Source organism: Cervus elaphus, chromosome 2 (genome assembly GCF_910594005.1).
Source record: "Cervus elaphus chromosome 2, mCerEla1.1, whole genome shotgun sequence".
Taxonomy (NCBI): Eukaryota; Metazoa; Chordata; class Mammalia; order Artiodactyla; family Cervidae; genus Cervus; species Cervus elaphus.
In genome coordinates this window covers 25,665,062-25,689,205 of record NC_057816.1, presented here as the reverse complement: position 1 = coordinate 25,689,205, position 24,144 = coordinate 25,665,062, and the positions used below count along the sequence as shown (strand labels likewise).

The window sequence follows — 24,144 nt, the reverse complement described above, 5'->3', positions numbered from 1 at the left end:
GCGCACTGTATTGCAAAGAGGCGGTCGATACGCAGAATTGATGCGCGCCAGCCTTTGTTGCCGGCCCATTGTGCGGGCCATGCTTATGAAGACTAATCCAATCATAAATTGCACCCCTGCGCCAATCAGATCGCCCAGAGCCTCCGGCGAATGAAGCTCGAGTGGAGAACTTTGTTGAACTTCATTGTCAGAGCTGTCACTTTTCAAAGCGCTTTAACGGGCGGGCCACTATAAAACCATCACCTCGACGGGAGGACTACGGAGGACTCTCAGACGCCCAAGTAGGATCGTTCCTTAAAGACGTTTGCTAAGCCCGAGAGAGAGGGCACCACGGGGGTGGGAGGGGCGGGAAGTCAGGCATTTACCTCCTGGCCACTGGAAGAAGTTTTTCGGCCCGCCCTGCGCCTAAAATGATGTTCCCTGGCCTCCTCGCGCCCCCCGCCGGGTACCCCAGCCTCTTGCGCCCCACGCCCACCTTAACGCTGCCCCAGTCCCTGCAGTCGGCATTTTCCGGTCACTCGAGCTTCCTGGTGGAGGATCTAGTCCGCATCAGCCGACCCCCCGCCTACCTGCCCCGAGGCAGCGTGCCCACCCCCAGCATGTCGCCCCCTAGGCCGGGGGCCCCTGCGGCTCTCACAGACACCGGGGCCTCGGACCTGGGCTCCCCGGGCCCGGGCAGCCGGCGGGGCGGCTCACCGCAGACCGCCGTCTCCCCTGCCAGCGAGCCCACGTTTCTGAAGTTTGGAGTGAACGCCATCCTTTCCTCGGCGCCCAGAACCGGTAAGTGAAAGCAAAACGCTGAGGGCTGTTCTGGGTGCGGAGTCTTGGCCTCAGTTTCCCTTATGTGGCGGGTACCCACGCACACAGCAGCGCACACACTTAACACAACATCCCCGAGGACCCAGGTCAAGCAATGTGACACGGAGGTCCAGACGATTCTAAGAAAAGCCTCCAGGTTCGCCCCACCCTCAGCATGAATGTGAACACCTGCAGTTTGAGCGCGCACAGTACCCTGGAGCAGGGAAATCGAGCGCACACCCCTGGGCGTCTGCGTTCCTGCCATCCAGCTTCTGGGAGCCCATTTCTTAAACCCAAGACAACATATTTACTAGCTTAACAAGTATTATGGGTCTGCAGTTGTTTTCTACCCCGCTCCAGTTCTATCCATCTTGTTAGCGCCTAGGATGACATTGGACCGGGGGTGGGGTGGGGGGTTGGGAAGCGACTGTGAGGACGGTGGGGGGAGTCCCACAGATGAGACAGTGTTTTACTCTGTCATTGAGGACGATGCCTTTGAAACCAGCCTAAGGTGTAACCATGTCATGTATTCACTGTCCTGTACAATAATCAGATGACCTAATCAAATTCCCTTGCTGTCTCCCTCCTTCTGTTCCTCCTTCCCTCACTCCCAGAAACGTCTCCCACCTTGCTCCAGAGTGTCCCTCCCAAGACCTTTGCTTTTCCCTACTTTGAAGGCTCTTTCCAGCCTTTCATCAGATCGTCTTATTTCCCAGGTAAGCCTCGTCCCCCTTCCTTTCAGGAGGCTGGATGTCACCCCAGCCCCACCCCGTCGCTCCCTGCCCCGAAGCCATATTTCTCCGTCCACCCCACGGGGTTACGCTCTGGTTCAGAGGTTGCGAGACGTACAACATTCACGAATCCGTCGCGCCAATTTGATGCCCTATTTAGCACAAGCAGTGACTGCTTGACACTTTGCACCAATTCCCTGCTCTACAAATTAGCAGGAATTGTCATGGTCCCAATTTGAGGCGGTTCCCTTCCCGGCGCGGAGCTGTTGGCATCCCTTCACGCCGCCGTTTTCCCACAGAGTCAGTGCACTTGGCCACGATTCCCCACAAAGGTTTCAGCACCATGACCAATTGGTCAGCTCCTCCGGGCAGCCACACACAGACCAGCCCTCGCCCCTCCGAGCCGCGGAGAGACACCTACCAGCCGGGGCTAATTTCTCTTTAAAACTCATTCAGGGCTTCGGGCTTTTCACAAGACCACATGGGGTGCCCTCTTGTGTGGGATGCCTGGGGTCGCCCAGGGGGAGGGGGACTAGATCCTCCCACACCCCCAACCCTCCATTTCCAGCCCGACTTCCCAAATTACACCCTTCCCCCACCGCCAAACCGTTTTAAAGACCGTAGAGCTCGTAAAATAAGCAGTCGGAGGGAGGTCCATAATTGGGTCCCGGTTTAAAGGAGAAACACCTTAGGCAGGTTCCACGAAGTTTTCATCCTGCAATCCCAGTGGTGACTCAAAACTCTACAGCTGGTCAAGAATGAGGAGACGGCAACTCTTCTAAAGGGAAGGGAGACTGGGTATGGTCGGTGGGGGGTGAGTAAAACCTCCACAGCACTTCCCAATATCAGCGAAAGAAACACGCAATTGATTTTTGAAAGGGGGAGAGAGAATTCACCAACTGCCCCCCCACACACCATTCATGCCGTTGCTGCTAATGGAATTTGCTCCCTTTCTCCCCCAGCTCAATGCTCTAACAAAAACAACCGAGCTTTATAAATAGCTTTTCATGTCCATTTAATGAAAATGATTCGGGGAAGAGAAGCCTCTGCCATCAGTATTCTCCCAATGGTCTTGGCCTGCAGTTGTGTTTAGTTTGAAAGTGTAAATCTCTTTTGTCCCAGTAATATATGGCTTTCGCTGCTTGTCCTCAGTCTTTTTCTGTTAGTTCATTACTACACAATTACCATTCACGCTTCATTAGAGTCTCTGTTTCTTTTGGGTTTTTTTTTTCCTCCCTTAAAGCGAAACTCTCCCCCACCCCCCCGCCTTTTATCATGCCAATACCCATTGGGAAGCGGTCAATGTGCTAATTAGCTGCCACTTTTCATGTATTCGGGCCGAATTCTTTGCGTTTTGCGGGTGAGGGGAGGAAAGATTAATATAAAAAAGATGAATACTGATTGGATTTTTCCAAAAATAAAAAAATCCAAAGCGGATTTTCTCCTAACAAATCAGTAAAGCACCTCATTTTCATCTAAAGAATGCAAAAGCCACCAATGTGCTAAAAGCTTAGGGGAGAAACCCAAGGGGCCTCGGCTGGCTATTTTATTTTTACTTTTGCAATTTATTTTTTTCTCCTGCTATATTAGCTGATGCACGCAGGTTTGTTTCCCTGAGACCGTTGATTGGAAAAACGAAACAGGCTATTGTGGGGGCTGTTTTCTGTGTTTCCGTGGTTTTACCTAATCGGGTTTGCACGGTTGAAAGGGAAAGTTATTTGGGCGGAAAGCGCCTTTCATTCTCGCAGGTTTGTAGGTTCCGTAGCCTATTCTCCAGGGGGAGAAAAAGGAGAGCTTTAAAGAGACGAAGGATCAGAGAGGAAAACCAAAGGAAGCCGCAATGGAGGGGCGGACAGGGCGCTCACTCACTCACCTCGCACTCCTGGCCTCCGCAGCGTCCTCCAGCGTCGTGCCCATCCCGGGGACCTTCTCCTGGCCACTGGCCGCCCGCGGCAAGCCTCGCAGGGGCATGCTGCGTCGAGCCGTGTTCTCCGACGTGCAGCGCAAGGCGCTGGAGAAGATGTTCCAGAAGCAGAAGTATATCAGCAAGCCGGACCGCAAGAAGCTGGCGGCCAAGTTGGGCTTGAAAGACTCCCAGGTGAGGGCGGTCTCCCCGTAGCCCCTCCCGCCAGGCATGGTCCAAATGGGAGGGTTCTCGGAAACCGTTTAGGTCCCAGTGTACAGACGCGGTCAGGACTAGAGAGGATGGAAGGGGCAAGAGCCGGCTTCGCGGAGGCTCCTCGCGATAGGTAGCCACTCTCCCTGCCCCGTGTCTCCCCGGCTCAGTGTCGACCCCACCCCCGCCCACCTCGGCCAGGTACCCTAAGACCCGGCGAAAGAGGCGTGAAGTGGGTGGCGGGGGTGGGGGTGAAGGGCAAGTGCCACGTGGCGTCCCAACTCACTTTAAGGGGTGGGGAGCGGGCAAAGACGGTGGCGGGGGCTCCGCGCTAACCTCCGCTCTCCCCTGGGCTCACCCCTTTCGCCCCAGGTGAAAATCTGGTTCCAGAACCGACGCATGAAGTGGCGGAACTCTAAGGAACGCGAGCTCCTGTCCAGCGGGGGCTGCCGCGAGCAGACCCTTCCCACCAAACTCAACCCGCACCCGGACCTCAGCGACGTGGGCCAGAAGGGTCCCGGGGACGATGACGACGAGGAGGACGAGGGCCCGGGCAGCCCCCGCCCCCGCCTGTGCTATCACGCGTCCCCAGCCGACCCTCGGCACCTGCGGGACCCGCGGCTGGAAGCGCCGCTGCCCACCTCGCCCGCGCGCTCGGGCAGCCCCGACAAAGCTTCGGACTTCTCCGACTCCGAAGACGAGGAGGAGGGCGAGGAGGAGATCACGGTGTCTTAGAAGACCCCGCGCCCCCCGGGGTATTGATTACGAGTGCTTTGAAATTGAAGAGGTGGGATTCGGTGCATGTTCACTCGGCCCGCTCCCTGCTGCAGAAGTCACCTTGTCCGAGGGCACCCTGGCCCCTTCGGTTGCCCCAGACGACATTTCTTTCCCCTACACCCCTCCCCCAGCAGCCCTCTCCGCACAAGTTAAATTTAGGTCTTGGTCCCAGCCTTGACTCTTCCACGAGGGGTCCTGTCTATCATGTTTTATTGCAAGCTATTTTAAACACCGTAGGGGTGCTGCGGTTCATGAGGTCGCAAAGAGTCGGACACGACTGAGCGACTGAACTGAACTGAGGGGTGTTCACCGGTACAGCCCGCCGTTAAGCTGTGTGCCAGGCGCTACTGGCTTCAGCAGCAACAGCCTTGTAAGAGAGCCTGTATTGAAGTAGGAAGCCGAGACAGGATATCTCACAGTATCAGGCCTGTAACTTCAAGACCCCTGAATTCCCAGACCCCTCTACATCCCCATCTTAGGTAGCAAACACGTCCTAGCCAACTCCAAACTCCGGTGACCCAGTCTTCTATAGCAGTGCCCTTAGAAAGCTCAAGAATTAAAAAAAAAAAAAAAAAGAAAAAAACAAAACCCACCCACAAACCTGTGCCTTCTGGTCTAAGGTACCGTATAAACACTGAATCTTTTCTACCAGTCCTATTCCCCGTGCTCTCTGGGCAAAGAAGTGAGATCTCTAAATGGGAGGAAGAGTCAGGCTCTATTTCTGTCTGTGTGTTTTAAAGTCTTTCCTTTACTATTTCAGCATCTATGGTATATGCACCAAGCATTCTCCCTTATGCCCTTTTATTATGACTGGGGATGTTTCACTGAGCATTGGGCATGAGGTGAACAGATAGAGACCCACAAGCCTCTTTGATTTTTTTTTTTTCATGGAACTTTGCTGTCTTTGCACAGCCTTTATGAACTGTACACTATTTTGTACACATGTATGGATATTTTATACCAAGGTTATTATGAATGATTTAAAGAACTGACTAGATTTCCTCCTTTTTTTTTTACAATGGTTTTTAAACTTTAAAAAGGTAGTTGTTTAATTGCATAACTTATGAAGAAATTACTTATTTTGTATTTTTACTGTGTACAAATTTTTATATATGTATATATGTATTAAATGAAAAATGCCAAATAAAAAGTAGAATGGACACAATGATCAAGCAATATCCCTAACTCACAGACTGTTAAAGCTATTCTGGTCCAAGGGCCACTGGAATTTACAGAAGATATGCTCATATTCCAGAGGGAGAGGCACATGTCTAAAGCACCCAACTAGTTAGAGGTCAAGCTGGGACTAGAATCCATTTCTGACTCTCAGGCCAGTGCCTTTTCTGCTTCCCTGTACCATTGTTGTTGTTGTGTTAGTTGGTCAGTTATCAACTCTTTGCTTCCCCATGGACTGTAGCCCACCAGGCTCCTCTATCCATGGGATTTTTCAGGCCAGAATACTGGAGTAGGTAGCCATTTCCTTCTCCAGGGGATCATCCTGACCCAAGGATCGAACCTGGCCCTCCTGCATTGCAGGCAGATTCTTTTCCATCTGAGCCACCAGGGAAACCCTACCACAAAATAGCCAAATTCACTATGGTTACAAGTAAAATAGCTCCAGTGGAGTGACACCAACAAGTTGAGTCTGGAGTGATCCTTATTCCCTACTCTGAGGACTGAACTGATAGACTAAAATAAATCAATGAAAGTCAATTTAAGTGGTTCAAGTTTGCAGTGGTTTTTCTTTCCCTCCTTGAAGGCATATTTTCCTAGTCCCCAGGAAAGCTAGAAGCTGGTTTTGATTTTTGTGTAGGAACTGATTTTATTAGCAGTGTCATCTACAGACAGCACTGGGGAACCTGATACAGGTTCTGGGGCTCCCCAGTGAAACTAAGTTCTTTAAAGATGGACTGTCAGCAACAATGATTTATTTAACCAGCAACCAGTGAAGAGCATCAGGGTAGAACTCTGGCAAAGGCTCTGTGCCCTTGGAGAGCCTGATCTCTGCCACATGGGTGACACAGTTAGTTATTATGCTAACACATAATCCGACAAAAGTGAAGTGTTGAAGCTGAAACTCCAATACTTTGGCCACCTGATGTGAAGAACTGATTCATTTGAAAAGACCCTGATGCTGGGAAAGATTGAAGGTGTGAGGAGAAAGGGATGACAGAGGATGAGGTGGTTGGATGGCGTCACTGATTCAATGGACATGAGTTTGAGTAAACTCCAGGTGTTGGTGATGGACAGGGAGGTCTGGTGTGCTGTAGTCCATGGGGTCACAAAGAGTCAGACACAACTGAGTAACTGAAATGAACTGAGCTGATACTCTGACAGCCTGGAAAGAAGTTGTCAAGCTTAAATTTCAGTAGTTTGTGTTATATTTGAATATATTTTATTCTCAACTCTCTTTAAAAAAAAAACAAAACCCTCCATGCTAAGGTTCGGATATCCTCCCCTGCTGGGCCCATGCCTGACACTGGAGATCCCTTCAGTGCCATGGGAATTTGGAGCAAAACTAGTCTTAACTATCATAATTATCTTACTTCAAGAAATATCCCACATTTCCCCCTCAACACATATGAAAATGTTAGCATGGTGTCCTGCATACGGTAGGCATGCAATTTTTCAGACCAGAAACCCTTTCTGCTCTGAATAATTCAGGCTATTTTCTCCTTTTCTCTGCTGTTGCCCAGAGGGATATCTAGAGATGGAATCTGGACCAGAAATGGCCCACCTTTCCCTCTCTGCCAGTTCAAGCCTGCAGTTATTACTTACAATCAAGAACTATTTTCCAGCATGGGGATGGATTCATGTCTACATCAAAGTATTCTAGTGGCACACCCATGTGCATACCAGCATTATTTTTACTATCCAAGAGGTATTCATGTTTACATCACTCCACTTATTCACAACAGTTTCTGCAACCCAAATATCTATCAATGGGTAAATAGAGAAAAAGTAGTATACACACACAATGGAAAATTATTTCACTTAAAAAAGGAAAGGAATCCTGTCACATGTTATCATGTCAACATGAATAAATTTTAAGAACATTATGCCAAGTGAAATAAGTTAGTAGTAAAAAGGCAAATACCATATGATCATACTTATATGAGGTATCGAATATAGCCACATTCATAAAAACAAAAAGTAAAATTACAGTTGAAGAGCTGGGGTCATAGGGAAATAGGGAGTTGTTCAGTGGGTACAGAATTTCAGTAATATTTCAGTATTGGAAAAATAACTCACATGTTTGAAGATTTAACATTCCAGTAATGGTCAAAATTATGGCAGGCAAGTGAAAAAACTTGAGGTAAGAAATATGTGTGTGTGCGTGTGTGTGTGTGTGTGTGAGGTGGCTTGCAGGATCTCAGTTTCCTCTCCAGCGACCAAACTGGTGCCAGGACAGTGAAAACCCAGAGTTTTAACCACTAGGCTACCAGGGAAGTCCCTGAGGTAAGCAATATTATCATAAGGCCACGTAAAATTCAAACCAAAAAGTATTCTGTGATGTAAATAAAGTTTTTTTCTACATTAATAAAAGTTAACTTTTGGGGTAAGCAGCCCGAGGTGACCTCTAAAAATGATGTGCTATTCACTTGACCCAGAAAACCCCACAAAATCAAGCAAATCAAGAGGTTCAAATCCTTGTGTTCACTTTAAGAGCACTCATGAAACTACCCAGGTCTTTAAGGGTATGCGTGTCTGAAAAGTCACCAAGTATCTGAAGGATGTCACTCTACAGAGTGACGTGTAGCATTCCATTCTTGGTAGGTTGGAGTTGGTAGGTGTGCACAGGTTAAACAGTGGGGCTGGACGCAGGGTCTGTGGTCCAGACGGAGTGCTGAATAGTATTTTACTGCAGCTGCTCAAAGATGCAGAGAGTAAAGCTGAACTGAAGGGCTTAGATATAGAGAATCTATATGTGTCACTGAGCACATCCAAGTGAACAGAGCCCCCAAAATGCCGGGCTCAGGGTGGGATTAACCTGTCCCTGAGCTCTCCCTGCCACATTGAAACGATCCTAACTGAAAAAGAACAGACTGTTCCTAAACCAGAAGAGGAGGCTGCACAGAAGAGAAAGATATTCCAGAAGAAATGGAAGAAAAACAACAGTCTGGGAATAATGTTGCAAAAAATAAATGCAAATGAAATTTAAAAATAAAATAAAAGTTAAGAAAATCCAGAAAAGGAAAAAAAACTACTCTGGAGATTTTTTTTTTTAATGTATGCTATTCCTCTCCATGTACAAAGTTTTACTTCCTGAGGATTACAAATGGCACATTTCGGTTCTAAGTTAACTCCTTTAGCAGAACTTCACAAGGGTGAGTAGTAGGCTCACTTTGCATGCTGTTTCCTAGAGTTATGCATAGTCCCTAACACATATTAGGTATTTGATATGTGTTGAGTAAATAAATAAATTAAAAGGAGGGACAGAGACCCTCTAGAGTCTAAACCATATGTCTTAAAGCTCTAAATCTTTCAGATGAGTTGAAGGGCTACTTAGGCCAATAATAAAGTAAAAGAAAAACACTAAATTAATTGGTCAGATGTGTTTTTAAAAACCAAACCAATTACTTCAGTCCAAAAGACTAAAATAGTTATAAACTGAAGAGTACTAAATACTAAAAGGAAAATTTTTATTTTGTTTTGTTTTGTTTTGAGCACCTGTGACCGGCATGCATTCTTCTAGGGGCCTTAAACATTAGTGCTTCTCAAACTCTAAGGAGCATAAGATCACCTGGGGATCTCATTAAAATACAGATCATGATTCAGAGTATTTAGCATTGCTAACCCTTGTTAGGGGCTTACCTGACAGCTCAGTTGGTAAAGAATCTGCCTGCCTTGAAGAAAAGCCCAGTTCGATTCCTAGGTTGGGAAGATCCACTGGAGAAGGGATAGGCTACCCACTCGAGTATTCTTGGGCTTCCCTGGTGGCTCAACCGGTAAAGAATCTGCCCGTAATATGGGAGACTTGGGTTCGATCCCTGGGTTGGGAAGAGCCCCTGAAGAAGGCTACCCACTCCAGTATTCTGGCCTGGAAAATTCCAAGGACTGTATAGCCCATGGGGTCGCAAAGAGTCAGACACGACTGAGCAACTTTCACTCACCCTTGTTAGTCCACAGATCACACTTCAGCAAAGATTTACAAGAAGTTTTATCCTCACAGTAACCCGTCTAAGATAGAAATTGTTATCCCACATTACAGATGGACAAACTGAGGCAAGGCGTTTTGATAATTTCCCCCTGCTTACCTCAGCCAGAATCCAAATTCAGGTGCCTATAACCTTAATACACCATCCTGCTTCCTTGACTAAACTGGAAAAACCCATTTAACCAAACTCCAACCAACAGGTACACTTAATAGAGTTTTCGGCTTTTTAATATTCTGAAGTTACACGAAAAAAAATTAACAGCTATTTAAAAACTTTTCTTATCCACCTGAATCTCTCTCATCACTAGCTCTGCTCCCTGGGGCCCAAACCAGTAATCCTCAAACTGCAGTGCCTCACGCATCCCTCTACACTGTTAAAAATTGTTGAACATCTAACAGATTTTTTGTTTGCTTGTTTCTGTGTGTTTTATCTATTAATACTCTTGGTGTAAGAAATTAAGACTGAGAAAAAATTTAAATGCTTATTGTGCATGCTGTGTTAAGTCACTTCAGCTGTGACCAACTCTGCGCCCCTATGGACTGTAGCCCACCAGGCTCCTCTGCCCATGAGATTCTCCAGGTAAGAATACTGGTGTGTGTTGCCGGGCCTTCCTCCAGGGGATCTTGGAGTAACAAATGGAAGTAATAAATGCTTATTACTTAATTTTAAAACAAATTTTGTTACATATTCATATAAACACCATATGTTACAAAAGGTCAATATTGATATATACAAAACAAAAAAGTTGGAAGAGTGGCACTTTATATTTCTGCAAAACTCTTTAATGATTGGCTTAATAGGAGACAGCTGAATTCTCTTATCTATTTCTACAATCTGTTGCAATAGGAAGAAAACTTGGCTTCATACAAATACCCAGTTGGAAAAGGAGAAGTATTGGATCAACCTTATGTGATTGTGGCTCTTCTTTGATACAATAACAGCAAAACTGGAGAAGTGGTATTTTTTAAAGGTTAGTAGCAGTTTGAAACTCAAATCCCTTTTGGGATTTCCCTGGTGGTACAGTGGATACAAATCTGCCTGCAGGGGACATGGGTTTGATCCCTGGTCCACGAAGATCCCACATGCTGTGGAGCAACTTAAGCTCTTCTGCCACAACTACTGAGCCTGCGCTCCACAAGAAAAGCCATCGTGATGAGAGGCCTGCGCACTGCAACTAGAGAGCAGCCCCTCTCCCAGCAGCTGGAGAAAGCCTGTGCACAGCAATGAAGACCCAGCACAGCCAAAAATAGAAAATCTTTTAAAAAATGGAGTCCTGGGGACTTCTGGGTGGTCCAGTGGCTAGGACTCCATGCTCTCAAAGCAGGGGGCCCGAGTTCGATCCCTGGTCAGAGAACTAGATCCCACATGCCACAACTAAGACCCAGTACAGCCAAATAAATAAAAATAAATATTTTTTAAAAATGGAGTCTGATGAAAAATGTGGCTAGTTCAATTGCACAAGTGCTCTTCCTTAAATAACCATCACATTTTGGGATGCAGCAGAAGTGCTTCATGCACTTGATGACACTTCCCCTGTCATCATACAAGGCACTAAAAGGATTATAAGCATTGGAATTTGATAACATTAATAATTTTTCCTGCCCCACCAAGCACATTCTTAAGTGAAACTAGCTGTCTTTGAGCAAAAGTCAGCAGAGAAAGCAATGACCACTGGTGTAGTTTAGCACCCCTGCCTCGATTTGTGCCAAGGTGCCAGCAGTTGTACCAACAACCAGCTTTGCACTATCACTAAAAACGTCAAGGTGGTAGTTGAATAAAACCTAAGATTCAAAACGGTATTCAATACTTTAAATATTTCAGCAACATTTATGTCTGTTGTCAAGCATTTCCAAATATTATTTGATGATTATCTGTTTTGACTACTAAGTAAATACAGAATAGGATGTCTGGGCTTTTGTGCAGATCTGTCCATTTTCAAAACGAAAGTACAGTTTTGCAGATGATTCGTTAACTCCGTCTTTGATGAGTTACTCTATCATTGGAAAGTGGCAGCATCATGATTTCTTTTACTGACTGTTCATCCAGCAGGTGTTCCGCATTGTTGGCTTTACAGGGTTTTAGTCACTCAGCTGCACAGTGTGATTCCTTAGCTAGTGCAAGACGCTGACTTATTCAGTGAGTTACTTCAGTGGCCTTTCCACTTCTAGTCTGAAAATCTGTAACAAACTTTTTACATTTTTAAACAGTGTCTTTTGTTTTTGTTTTAAAAACACAATTCAGTTCCTTTCTATACATTCTGAATGATTGATCTCAGAATGATGTACAATTTAATTGGAACCATAATACTATTCCCAAATGGTCTGTTGTATAAGACAAGAAAGGTAAAATATTACAAAATTAACTTTTACCATATTTTCTTTCTTTTTTTTACTGTTTCATCCAATTTTCATTTTTGTTTTTGTGGGGATGGGAGTAGTATATTCCTGCCTTTCTGGAACTCTGACACGTCATTTTTATCTGTTTTAGCATCTTTAGAAGTAGACAGTGCAGCTATGGATTGAGAACGTGACTCTTTTAGTCTCCATTTCAAAAGTCAACAATTCACCCTTAAACATAAGAAAAATATATTGCACATTTTCTTTTGTTTTAAAATTAAATATAAAATTATAAAATAATAGTAGTTTTTGGCAAAATCTTACAGAGTGGAACATTTTCCAAAAATTTAAAAATATTATTGCTAAACAAGACAACCACCTATATTTCTTATGTTTCTGTACAGATGCAAGGAAAATATGGGAATTTCAAGATAGCAATTTACTGGATGATAATAAGGTTACAGATGTCATAGCAGGTATAACCGAAGACAGCTGCAAAGAAGTACTGAGAAAAAAACTAAGTTAATCACTAAAAATGTACATAAATCTAAATTCATCGCCTTAGAAAATTCTGAGAAACATAAGACTTCATGGGAAGGAGACACCATGGCACATGCAGCCTCTATTGTACAGAAAATCCCACTGTAGAGCTATGGGAGGATCTTGGGGACTTCCAAGGGACCCCCATCACACTTTGAGAGTCCATCCTTTAAACATACAAAGTGTTTTACTAGAGGAGAGATGGAAGGAAGCTACTGGGTGGGGTCGAAAAGTTAGTTTGGGCTTTCCTATAAAATCTTACAGAAAAACCCAAATGAAATTTTTGGCCAACCTAATATTTGGCCAAGCTCAAGCCACCCCGACTTAAAAACTTAGCTGCAACCCCACCCTGTGCCTTCCACAGGTCCTCGGTTCGCTCACTCCTCTGTCAATTTTTCCCGTCCCTCCAGGAATCCTTCTCTATCCAACTTCAGCTAGCACTTTCTCACTAGCACCTTCCTATCAGCATAGATGCGAGACCTTCCCCGCAATGTGCCCTGAAAAATCTCGTTCCTCTTCTGTTCCCTTCTAGCTACTACTGCCGGATGTCTCTCAGCCCCTCAAGCTGGAGAAGCCGCATCCTTGGACTTGTCACCCTCTGTATTTCTCTTAACGTAGATGTTTCTCAAGGTTTTCTCCTTAGTCCTTGATGAGTTACTCCAGTGATCTCCCCCTCTCTCTGGTTTGATGGTGCTCCTGAGAGTCAATTCCTAGGCAGGCTGATAAGAAGTCCGGGGTTCCCCAGGAGGAGATAGGGGTCTGGAGTTCTCAAGGAGGAGAAAAGCACCTTTTTTTCTTCATTGCTTTGTCTTAGTCAATATAAGAATGTATCTTGCTCGAGGACATGTTTCTCCTTAATAAGAAACTTCTGACTAATCCTGTCATCTTAAAATGTAAATTGTGAGAATGGGTCTAGCAAGATCTTTACAACCTTGAGACATTCTCTTGATTTATGTAAAACCAGTTAAAAAGCATACAGCTCCCTTGCTAAGACTAGCGAGGGGGGCACTATCCATCCCCCTCTGATGTCTATATCAGAAGCTTCCTCTGTCCCTTTTTCACTTTAATAAAACTCTGCTACATAAAAGCTCCTGTGTGATCAAGCCTGGTCCCTGGTCCCAAAGCTAAATCTTCTTCTTTGGAGATCACGAATCTGACATCTTTCACCGTAAGCTATCACACCCCAACCTGGCACTCAGACATCTCTCTCCTCAGCTCCAGAACCAGATAGTCAGCAGTCTTTGGATACCAACCCTCAGGTATCCTAAGAACCTATTAAATGCCACCATGCCCAGGGCCATGGGCATATCTTCTAGTTGTAATACTCCATTCAAACAAAGCAAAAACAAAACAACCCCCTGCAAAAGAACAATTAAAAAAACTTCACCAAACTCTTGCCCCTAACTCCAAGAATGCCTTCATTTCTCTTGCTCAAAAATTAGAGACATGTGCCATTCCTGATCTCTTCCTCTCATCCATTCCATACAAGGGATCAACCTCTAAGGTCTGTCCTGGTATGTAAGTCCTTAAGAGATTTTCTACTGTTCCTTCCATTCTCACTGCCTCTGTCTTAAAGAAAAGCTATTATTATTGTCGCTGTTACTGTTGATTATTTCAGAAGATCATCCTCTGTGCTAGATGTGGTGATTAGCATTTTATGTACATTATTTCCTTTAATCCACCATGACTATTTTAAATCCTACTTTACAGATGAGGGAACAGACTCATAGATCTTCCTGGTTATCCCCTTTTCCCAGCATTGAGAGCATCTGAGAATGTTCTGTGGAGAAATTTGCCCCAAGTCTTTAAGTATGGTATGATTTTTATGGCGTAGGAAGAGGAAACCATATAGGGGGAAGAATGTGGCTGAGTGTGTTTGTGGTCAGTGACGTTAAGGTGTTTTTATTCAGTGGCAGTGAATTGAAACAAGCCGTCCCTAAGTAAAACATTTCCAAAATGCCTTGCTCCCTTCCTTTAAATACAAAAGAATAACTGTAATGGCTACTGAGTCCCAGTATGCAGGGCACATTGCTAAAGCTTTCATTTACTTTGCAACTAACCTTTACTAAAACCCTCCATGGAAGCGTCAATACCTGCATGCAATAAAACAAGAAACTGAGTGTGCATAACTTTTACCTAATTACTGAGATGGCAGAGATTCCAGCACAATCTCTTTCCACCAGGGGCAGAGGCACCATAGAACGCAAGTCTCCGCTCCTTCTCCTCACTCCACTACCAATCGCAGCCTCTACATCAGGTCCTTCGGGTAGATATTCATGCTTTCTTTTAAAAAGTGTCTTTAGCTGGAGACCCACAGTCCGAATTTGGAAAGATGATATTAAATAACTATAAAAAGGTTTTTCTATTATCTTCCAATTAAAAACAAATAAATTAAAAAAAAAAAAAAAGATTTTTATGGGACTTACCTGGCTGTCCAGTGGTTAAGACTCCACGCTCCCAATGCAGGGGGCACAGGTTCGATCCCTAGTTGGGGAACTAAGATCCCTGCATGTTGTATGGTATGGCTTAAAAAACAAAAAAGAAATGGTTTTCCTGGCAAAGACCTGTAAGCCTGCAAACTTATGCTCTCAAAAAAAAAAAAAAAAAAATGGTTTCCCTGTTTTTACATTTGTGTTTGTTTTTTTAAATGACTTTAATGTTGATGCAAAAACAATCCCAACCAGGGGAAAGATGGGGAGGAGGGATAAACTGGGAGTTTGGAACTGACATACACTCACGCTTAGTCGCTCAGTTGTGTCCCGCTCTCTGCTCTCTGCGACCCCATGGGCTGCAGCCCACCAGGCTCCTCTGTCCATAGGGATTCTCCAGGCAAGAATACTGGAGTGGGTTGCCATGCCCTCCTCCAGGGGATCTTCCTAATCCAGGGATCAAACCCAGGTCTCCTGAATTGCAGGCAGATTCTTTACCATCTGACTTACCGGGGAAGCCCGTACTACTATATTTATATATACACATGCTACTATATTTAAAATATATAATCAACAAGGACCTACTGTATAGCACAGGAAACTCAATATTCTCTAATAACCTAAATGGGAAAACAATTTGAAAAAGAATAGACATATGTATAAATATAACTAAATCACTTTGCTAAACACCTGAAACTAACACAACATTGTAAATTAACAATACTTTCATATAAAATAAAAATTTTAGAAAACATTTAAACAACAAACAAGCAAAACATTTCCAATCAAATGTGATCCTAGGACAGAAAAAGGACAGCAGGTAAAAACTAAAACAATCTGAATATTGATTTTAGTTGATAATAGTAATAATATACCAATATCGATTTTTAACTGTGACAAATGTACCATAGTAAGATGTTGACATTAGGGAAGATAAGTAATGATACAGGAACTCTTTGTACTATTCCTGCAACTTTGTAGAAATCTAAAATTATCCACCAATAAAGTATTTCTTGAAAAAAATCCAAATGTGTTTGTATAGGTGTGTTGTGAAGGAGACAACAGGACCACATTCTTTACAGTTTAAACAGCAGAAGTACTATTAGAGTGAGGTGATTATTAAAAGGAAAAGCGAAGTTTCAATTCTTTTCTTTGGTAATCCACACAACAAAAGTGTGTACCCCACCCCCCTGCCCAAACCCAGTGAGGCTGATGATTCTATTATTTAACCCACTCATCCCTACTCCCCCTTCCAAGCCCCCCACCATCAGAGTAATGCCTCCTGGAATTCTTTTTGGCACAAACATCTTGTTTTAGGACCATGTTTAGACTGTGATTAAAAGAAGATTATTTACACCACCTAGGCACCCAGTGCAAAGGAGCAGGCCACCTCCTGCACTTCTCTTAACTTTTCTGTAAATACCACACCCCCGCAATCACCAGCAAACTAAGCAAAGCAGATCAAGGGGCAAGGGAGGGAAGGTTTTATTGTTCTTAGCAAAAAACTTTCATTTCAGCTAGCAGCTGCCACTAAACTCCTCATTCTTAATTCAAAAGGACTCATTTACTGGAACTGATGGTGTAAGTAGCGCTAAAGTTTGTATGCCAAGAAAACCCTGCATTTACAGCTCTATAATGGGAGGAAATGACCAGGAATCAACAGTTATTATTAACAAGGCCTTGGACAGACCAGTTTACAGAGGCCTAGTTTACATACAGGTATTTGAGAAAGTAGGTTCTCAGTCTAAGTTCTCACATCATGTTTCCTTCACCTCCACAGCAAATTAACCCTTCACATTTGTTCATAGTTTAAAAATTTGACCTTACCTCATCCAATTTGATTTTCACTTCAATCCTATGAGATAATCAGGGCAGGTTTCATTTTCCACATGTTCCCCATAGGCTCAGAAAGTTGATTGATTTCCCCAAGGTGGCACAGCCTGTAAGCAGTAAATATGGTACTTGAACCAAAGTCTCTTAACTCTAAATCGGGGTTCTTTCATTTGACAGGTATTTCCTGAGTTCCTTCTGTGTGTCTGGATCTCTGGTTGCTCCTGAGGATGGAGTGATACTTGAAACAAGCATGGTCCTTGGTTCTGGAACCAGCAGGAGAGGAAGAGACTGACCAAGTCACTGAACAGATGTAGATATAATTACAAATTGTAATGAGGGTTATAAGGGAAATAGAGTGCAAAGCCAGCTAAGGGAAAGCCTCTGTAAGGAGGTGACATTTTAGCAAGTACCAGTGGGGCACATATTGTGGGAAGGAGGCTCCAGATGACATATGACAGAGACAGCAAAGGGCTTGACGATGGAGAAAGGAATCAAGAGACATGCAGTGGTGAAAAAGAAATGGAGTCAGAGGATGGGCAGAGTGACTCCCCCTCAGCTTTGTAGGCTTGTTAAAGGGCTTCAATTTCATGCTACACAAGGCAGGAAAGTACTGAAGCATTTTTAACACAGACTGACATGCCTTGACTTATGTTTTTTTTTAAAAAATCATACTGAACACTAGGTGAAAAATGGATCGAAGAATAAGTTGGTTCTACCTCTAGGCAAGAGTGGAAGCAGAATGATAAGTTGGCAAAACTTAGAAATTATGGTGGGGGAATTCCCTGGAGGTCTAGTGGTGAAACCTTGAAGCCTTCACTGCTGAGGTTGTGGGTTCAATCCCTGGTCAAGGAACTAAGATCTAGCAAGCCTCAGGGCCCAAAGCAATGGCAACAGCAAAACAATGACAACAACAAAAAAATTTAGCCCTGCCTACTCATTAAAAATAGGAAAGAAAGAAACTGTGGTGCTGGAGAAGACTCTTGAGAGGCCCTTGGACTGCAAAAAGATCAAACCAGTCAATCCTAAAGGAAATCAACCCTGAATATTCATTGGAAGGACTGATACTGAAGCTGAAGCTCCAATACTCTGATACTTTGGCCACCTGATATGAAAAGCCAACTCATTGGAAAAGACCCTGATGTTGGGAAAGATTAAAGGCAGGAGGAGAAGGGGATGACAGAGGATGAGATGGTTGGATGGTATCACTGACTCAATAGACATGCGTTTGAGTAAACTCTGAGAGACAGTGAAGGCCAGGGAAGCCTGGCATGCTGCAGTCCATGGGGTCACAAAGAGTTGGACAAGACTTAGTGACCGAACAACAACAAGGGTGACTTGGACTAGGGGGGTGACAGAGAGGGTGAGGGCCAAAAGGATCCACAAATTGTAGGAATGAATGAAGTATGGAAGGTGATGAGGACGAAGGAGTGAACTGTATTGTTTAGTGAAGAAAAAAACAGCCACAGACTCATACATACATTTATGGGACAGAAATATACAGGTGTTAATAAAGAATCCAAAAGGATATCTAGCTTGAGTTAGGTCAATTTTGGATGTGAGAAAAATCCCAAATAACAAAGGTTTCACTGCCTCCTGTACAATGTTGTGAACCTCCGCCCATAGTTTTTCAGGCACTCTGCCTACCCGATCTAATCCCTTGAAACTATTCATCAAGAGTATGCATATTCCTCTCCTGTATACAGGTTCTATGGGGTTGGAACAGCATCTCAGGCCTTCTCGGTCTTCCTATCTCCCTTAGTGGGCAGCTCCCACTTTAGGTTCTGTGATATAATGACTTATAGTAAGAAGTATATATTTGTTCTTTGTCCCCCTTTCTGACACAGAGTACCCAAAACCCCCACAATTTCCTAAGTGCTAAGACAGTGTCTTGATATCTATAACAAACACCTTTCAACCACATCCGAGTTTATGTTAATAAAGTGACTTCTGGAAAATACACAAGAATGGGACCACAGGAACCAACCATGGCAATTAACAGGTAGGAGCTTTCAGTCCCACTCCCACCTTTAGGGGAGGGGAGAGGGGCTGGAGATTGAGTTCAATTACCAGTAGCCAATGATTTAATCAACCAACTTACATAACAAAGCCTGCATAAAAGCCCAAAAGGAAGGGGTTCGGAAAGTTTCTAGGTTGGCAAACACATGGTGGTGCTGGAAGACTGACTCAGACAAAGCCTAGGAGATCCACACCCCTTTTTACATACCTTAGTCTGTTTGTATCTCTTCCATCTGGCTGTTCCTGAATTGTATTATTTTACAGTAAGTCAATAATCTAGTAAGTGGGGCTTCCCAAGTGGTGCAGTAGTAAAGAATCGGCCTGCCTATGCATGAGACTCAGGTTTGATCCCTGTGTAGGGAAGATCTCCTGGAGTAGGAAATGGCAATCTGTTTCAGTATTCTTGCCTGGAAAATTCCATGGACAGAGGAGCCTGAAGGGCTACAGTCCATGGGGTCACAAAGAGTCAGACACAAATGAGCACACACACACTCTAATAAGCAAACTGGTTTCCTAAGTTCTGTGAGCCACTCCAGCAAATCAGTGGAAATCAAGGAGGGCAAGATGGGGACCTCTGATTTACAGCTGCTTGGTCAGAAACACAGCTGAAGACCTGCACTTGCGATTGGCACCTGAAATCTTGTGGGCCTGAGACTTGCTCCTGGCCGCTGATATATCTCCATGTGAATAGCATCAGCACTGAGCTGAATTGAAGGACTCTCAGCCGGCATCACAGAGTTACTTGGTATGGAAAAACACTCCCCCATATTGGAGGGTCCCAGGCAAAGAACTGATGGTTTTGAACTGTGGTGCTGGAGAAGACTCTTGAGAGTTCCTTGGACTGCAAGGATATCAAACCAGTCCATTCTAAAGGAGATCAGTCCTGAATACTCATTGGAAATACTGATGCTGCAGCTGAAGTTCCAATACTTCGACCACCTGATGAGAAAAGTCAGCTCATTAGAAAAGACCCTGATATTAGGTAAGGTTGAAGGCAGGCGGAGAAGGGGAACAACAGAGGAGGAGATGGCTGGATGGCATGACCAACTCCATGGACATGAGTTTGAGCAAGCTCCAGGAGATGGTGAAGGACAGGGAAGCCTGGTGTGCTGCAGTCCAAGGGGTCGCAAAGAGTAGGCCATGTCTGAGTGACAGAACAAGGCGGCTATTCTGGCAACCAAATTGCTGAAAGGAGCAAACAGGAGAAGGGTAGGTCTTTTTCTTTGAGGGAGTATCTCTGCAGTTGCACACACCAATTCCGCTTCTCCATCTCAAGCCGGAACGCAGCCACACAGCTGCAGACAGCTGTGGGAGGGAAACGTTACCTAGCAAGGGCTTGCTGCCTAACACGCACAGAAGCCAATACCATGGCATTGGCTTCTGAGAAAAGAAAAAGCTTGATTAGGAGGTCGACTGACAAGCAGACAGGAGGCTGGATCAAAGCTGTCTGCCTTATCCAGGGTTAGGTGAATTTCAAACTTGGAAGCTGATTGGCTAGTCTGGAATCAGTCCACTTATGGTAACAGAGCTACTTGTGCTGCTTCGAAACGGGACTTTTTTTATATTGGAAGGACTTCTTGCTTGCCAAAGAACTCGGGTGGCAACATTTCTATTCTTTGAGTTCCCTAGACAGAGGATTCTTGGTTCTGGAATCATCCTGGAGACCTGGGGGGCCCGGTTATCTTGCACATGCGCAGTGCTAGCTCCGAAGTGACTCCAGGTCTGATTAATCAACAACCTATTTTTTTTTTTTTTTTATTAGTTGGAGGCTAATTACTTCACAACATTTCAGTGGGTTTTGTCATACATTGATATGAATCAGCCATAGATTTACACGTATTCCCCATCCCGATCCCCCCTCCCACCTCCCTCTCCACCCGATTCCTCTGGGTCTTCCCAGTGCACCAGGCCCGAGCACTTGTCTCATGCATCCCACCTGGGCTGGTGATCTGTTTCACCATAGATAGTATACATGCTGTTCTTTTGAAACATCCCACCCTCACCTTCTCCCACAGAGTTCAAAAGTCTGTTCTGTATTTCTGTGTCTCTTTTTCTGTTTTGCATATAGGGTTATCGTTACCATCTTTCTAAATTCCATATATATGTGTTAGTATGCTGTAATGTTCTTTATCTTTCTGGCTTACTTCACTCTGTATAAGGGGCTCCAGTTTCATCCATCTCATTAGGACTGGTTCAAATGAATTCTTTTTAACAGCTGAGTAATATTCCATGGTGTATATGTACCACAGCTTCCTTATCCATTCATCTGCTGATGGGCATCTAGGTTGCTTCCATGTCCTGGTTATTATAAACAGTGCTGTGATGAACATTGGGGTGCACGTGTCTCTTTCAGATCTGGTTTCCTCAGTGTGTATGCCCAGAAGTGGGATTGCTGGGTCATATGGCAGTTCTATTTCCAGTTTTTTAAGAAATCTCCACACTGTTCTCCATAGTGGCTGTACTAGTTTGCATTCCCACCAACAGTGTAAGAGGGTTCCCTTTTCTCCACACCCTCTCCAGCATTTATTGCTTGTAGACTTTTGGATAGCAGCCATCCTGACTGGCGTGTAATGGTACCTCATTGTGGTTTTGATTTGCATTTCTCTAATAATGAGTGATGTTGAGCATCTTTTCATGTGTTTCAACAACCTATTTTTAAGGAAGCAAAACCAGTTTAAGCTGGTCAATGCTTTGTGTTTCCTAATCTAACTTCTGAGCAGTTCGATTACAGAAGATAAAGGGGAGAATGGATGGGGGCGGGGGCAACTCACCTGCTCTGCACCCCCCCCAATAGTCCACGTGTCTCTGTAGGGAAGAAGAAAGTGAAAGTGAAAGTGGCTCAGCCGTGTCTGACTCTTTGCGACCCCATGGACTCTACAGTCCATGGAATTCTCCAGGCCAGAATACTGGAGTGGGTAGCTTTTCCCTTCTCCAGGGAACCTTCTCAACCCAGGGATCGAACCCAGGTCTCCCGCATTGCAGGTGGATTCTTTACCAGCTGCGCCACAAGGGAAGCCTGTAGGGAAGCAGGTGATGGGTAATAAAAAGGGATGTGTTATGTTCCTCTTTTGGTTATGCCTGGCTTCATTTCTCTACTTTGGAAACATATTTGAGTCTTTTGTTTTTTTTTTTTAAGCAAAGAGGGGTTGCAGAAGGAAGAGTGCTGGGACTGGGTAGAGCAGAAGGCACCTGCAAAGGAGATGGGAAGGGGGCAGCCCTCTTGGCAGGAGGAGAACCAGGAGAAGTAGGTTGTCCTATAGGCAAAGAGTATGGGGATGCCAGTTCTCCCAAAACTTCTCAAAGAGCAGTAAAGATGAAAATAGAAACTACTTGACTAGACAGACATCATCAGGGACCCTGAGAAGACTGGGTTTAGTCAAGAGATGGTGATGTAAGCCAGATGGAAGTGAATTAAAGAAGAAATGCCCCTGAAACAGAGCCAATACACAAAACCTCGCTGTGTGATACAGAAGGCATTTCATTCAATGGAGAGAGAGTATGTACTTTGATGAAGGATGTTGGGACAACTGTGTCCAAAATTCTGTGTACCCTTTTGATCCTGAGCTCACATCTTATGCAAAAAGTGACGTGAATTGAAAACCCAAAACTTAAATGTGAAGTACAAAAATTTTAGATACTTAGAAAAATATCTTTTTGTAGATGCACATAGATTTAGTAGAAGTTTAAGAACACAGCCAAAATACAAGCTCAATTCCTGCCTCCAAAGAAGGTGAAAGGGAAATGGGAGCTGGGTGGAGGAAGTGTAGGGAACATGTTTTTAAATCGGAAGGACACATAACAGTGTTCAGTTCAGTTCAGTCACTCAGTCATGTCTGACTCTTTGCGAGCCCATGAATCGCAGCACGCCAGGCCTCCCTGTCCATCACCAACTCCCGGAGTTTACTCAAACTCATGTCCATCGAGTCATTGATGCCATCCAGCCGTCTCATCCTCTGTTAACATTTGTAAATTCTCACTTCTAACAACAAAGTTGATTGTACTGTCCTTTGACCTTAAATATATTTAAACATTTCTCAATGTCAAAATGTTAATAGGAGAAAAGAAGTACAGCCACAGTTTAGGCAGTGTCTTAGTCTGTTCAGGATGTTAAAACAAAAATGCCATTGACTGGGTAGCTTATAAACAACAGCAGTTATTTCTCACAGTTCTGGAGGCTGGACGTCTGAGATGAAGGTGCTGGCAGAGTCAGTGTCTTGTGAGGACCACCTCCAGGTATACAGTCGTCTTCTCAAATGGAGAGGATGCCTTCTGCACCTGGAGGAAGGAGTGAAGGAGCTCTCTCAAGCCTCTGCTATAAAGGCACTAATCCCATTCATGAGGGCTCCACCCTCATGACCTCATCACCTTCCCAAGGCTCCACCTCCAAATATTGTCACCATGGGGACCAGGTCTCACATGTGGATTTGGTGGCAGCAGGTAGGGTTGGGGGGACACAGTCAGTCTATAGCAGTCAGTTTGTTTTGTTTTTTAATTGAAATGGCATAACATAGCATTGAATGGAACAGAAAGTCTCGGTGTATTTTCCATGAGTAATATTTTATGAAATGTTTATTTCTATTTCATATGTGTATTTGTGTGACTGTATGTGTCCTAGTACATGTGTGTGAGTGTGTAAAGGACAGAGGTTGTTTTGTAAAATGTGTTTCTTACTATGGGTCATGATCAAAAAGTCTGAAAGTCCCAGGAGACAAGTATAGTCAAGTTTTTCAATCAGGTTGGCTATAGAAAAAAGCAGAGCAATGGAACAGCTATTGGAAAAGGGATGTGTTGTTAAGGGAGGTTCTTGGTTTGCCTTTTCGTTTGTTTTTTAAGTCTGCAGACTCTGGAGTGTGTTTGTGGGTTGACAAAAGATACATCAGGAGAGAAGGAGGGAACTCCCTTGCAGGTCAGTGGTTAGGGCTCTGTGCTTCCACTGCAGCAAGCTGCACTACACAACCCCTACCCCCCTCACCCCCCCCCCCCAAAAAAGAGAGAGAGACAAAAAGAGTTTGGTGATTAGGACTAGAGTGGGGGTGGGAGTGAAGATGAGAGGGAGGTGCATGGTTGAATGATGCCAGTCATACATCTAGCAGGCTCTGATGGGCACAGATCAGGTGTGTGTGTGGTGGGGGAGGATGCAGAGGAAGACACGGGACACGTTCCCATGCCTGGCACCCCATGCCAGGGCTAACAGTCTTTGTGATGCAACAAAGCAGCCACTGAGCAAGTTGGCAAACAGGCAGGCAGGACAGGGCTCTGACAACAGGTGCTTCTGGAGTTCAGGTAAAAGACAAGGACTAGGAGTAATCTAGGTGGTGAAGCCTTCTCTGGGTGAATGAACCTTGGGGGTGAACTCAGGGATAGATGCTGAATGGGGCCAAGGAGTGAGGGGATATTAGGGAAAATGTG

At 44.6% G+C, this 24,144-nt stretch overlaps 1 protein-coding gene and 1 pseudogene across 1 annotated transcript; both read left to right on the top strand.

Moving 5' to 3' along the window:
* Positions 1 to 260: 260 nt before the first annotated feature.
* DBX1 (developing brain homeobox 1) lies at positions 261 to 4,437 on the top strand. Its single transcript, XM_043920998.1, has 4 exons — positions 261 to 780; positions 1,413 to 1,514; positions 3,425 to 3,627; positions 4,018 to 4,437. The coding sequence occupies exons 1-4, from the start codon at positions 411 to 413 to the stop codon at positions 4,378 to 4,380; spliced, it is 1,038 nt and encodes a 345-aa protein (XP_043776933.1). The 5' UTR covers positions 261 to 410; the 3' UTR covers positions 4,381 to 4,437.
* Positions 4,438 to 8,008: 3,571 nt separating this feature from the next.
* On the top strand, positions 8,009 to 8,506 carry LOC122706604 (annotated as a pseudogene).
* The last annotated feature ends 15,638 nt before the right edge of the window (positions 8,507 to 24,144 follow it).

Coding starts and splice junctions, on each gene's coding strand:
- DBX1 (XM_043920998.1), top strand. CDS start 411: ATGATGTTCCCTGGCCTCCTCGCGCCCCCCGCCGGGTACCCCAGCCTC. Junction 1,515..3,424: donor CAGATCGTCTTATTTCCCAG/GTAAGCCTCGTC, acceptor TGGCCTCCGCAG/CGTCCTCCAGCGTCGTGCCC. Junction 3,628..4,017: donor TGGGCTTGAAAGACTCCCAG/GTGAGGGCGGTC, acceptor CTTTCGCCCCAG/GTGAAAATCTGGTTCCAGAA.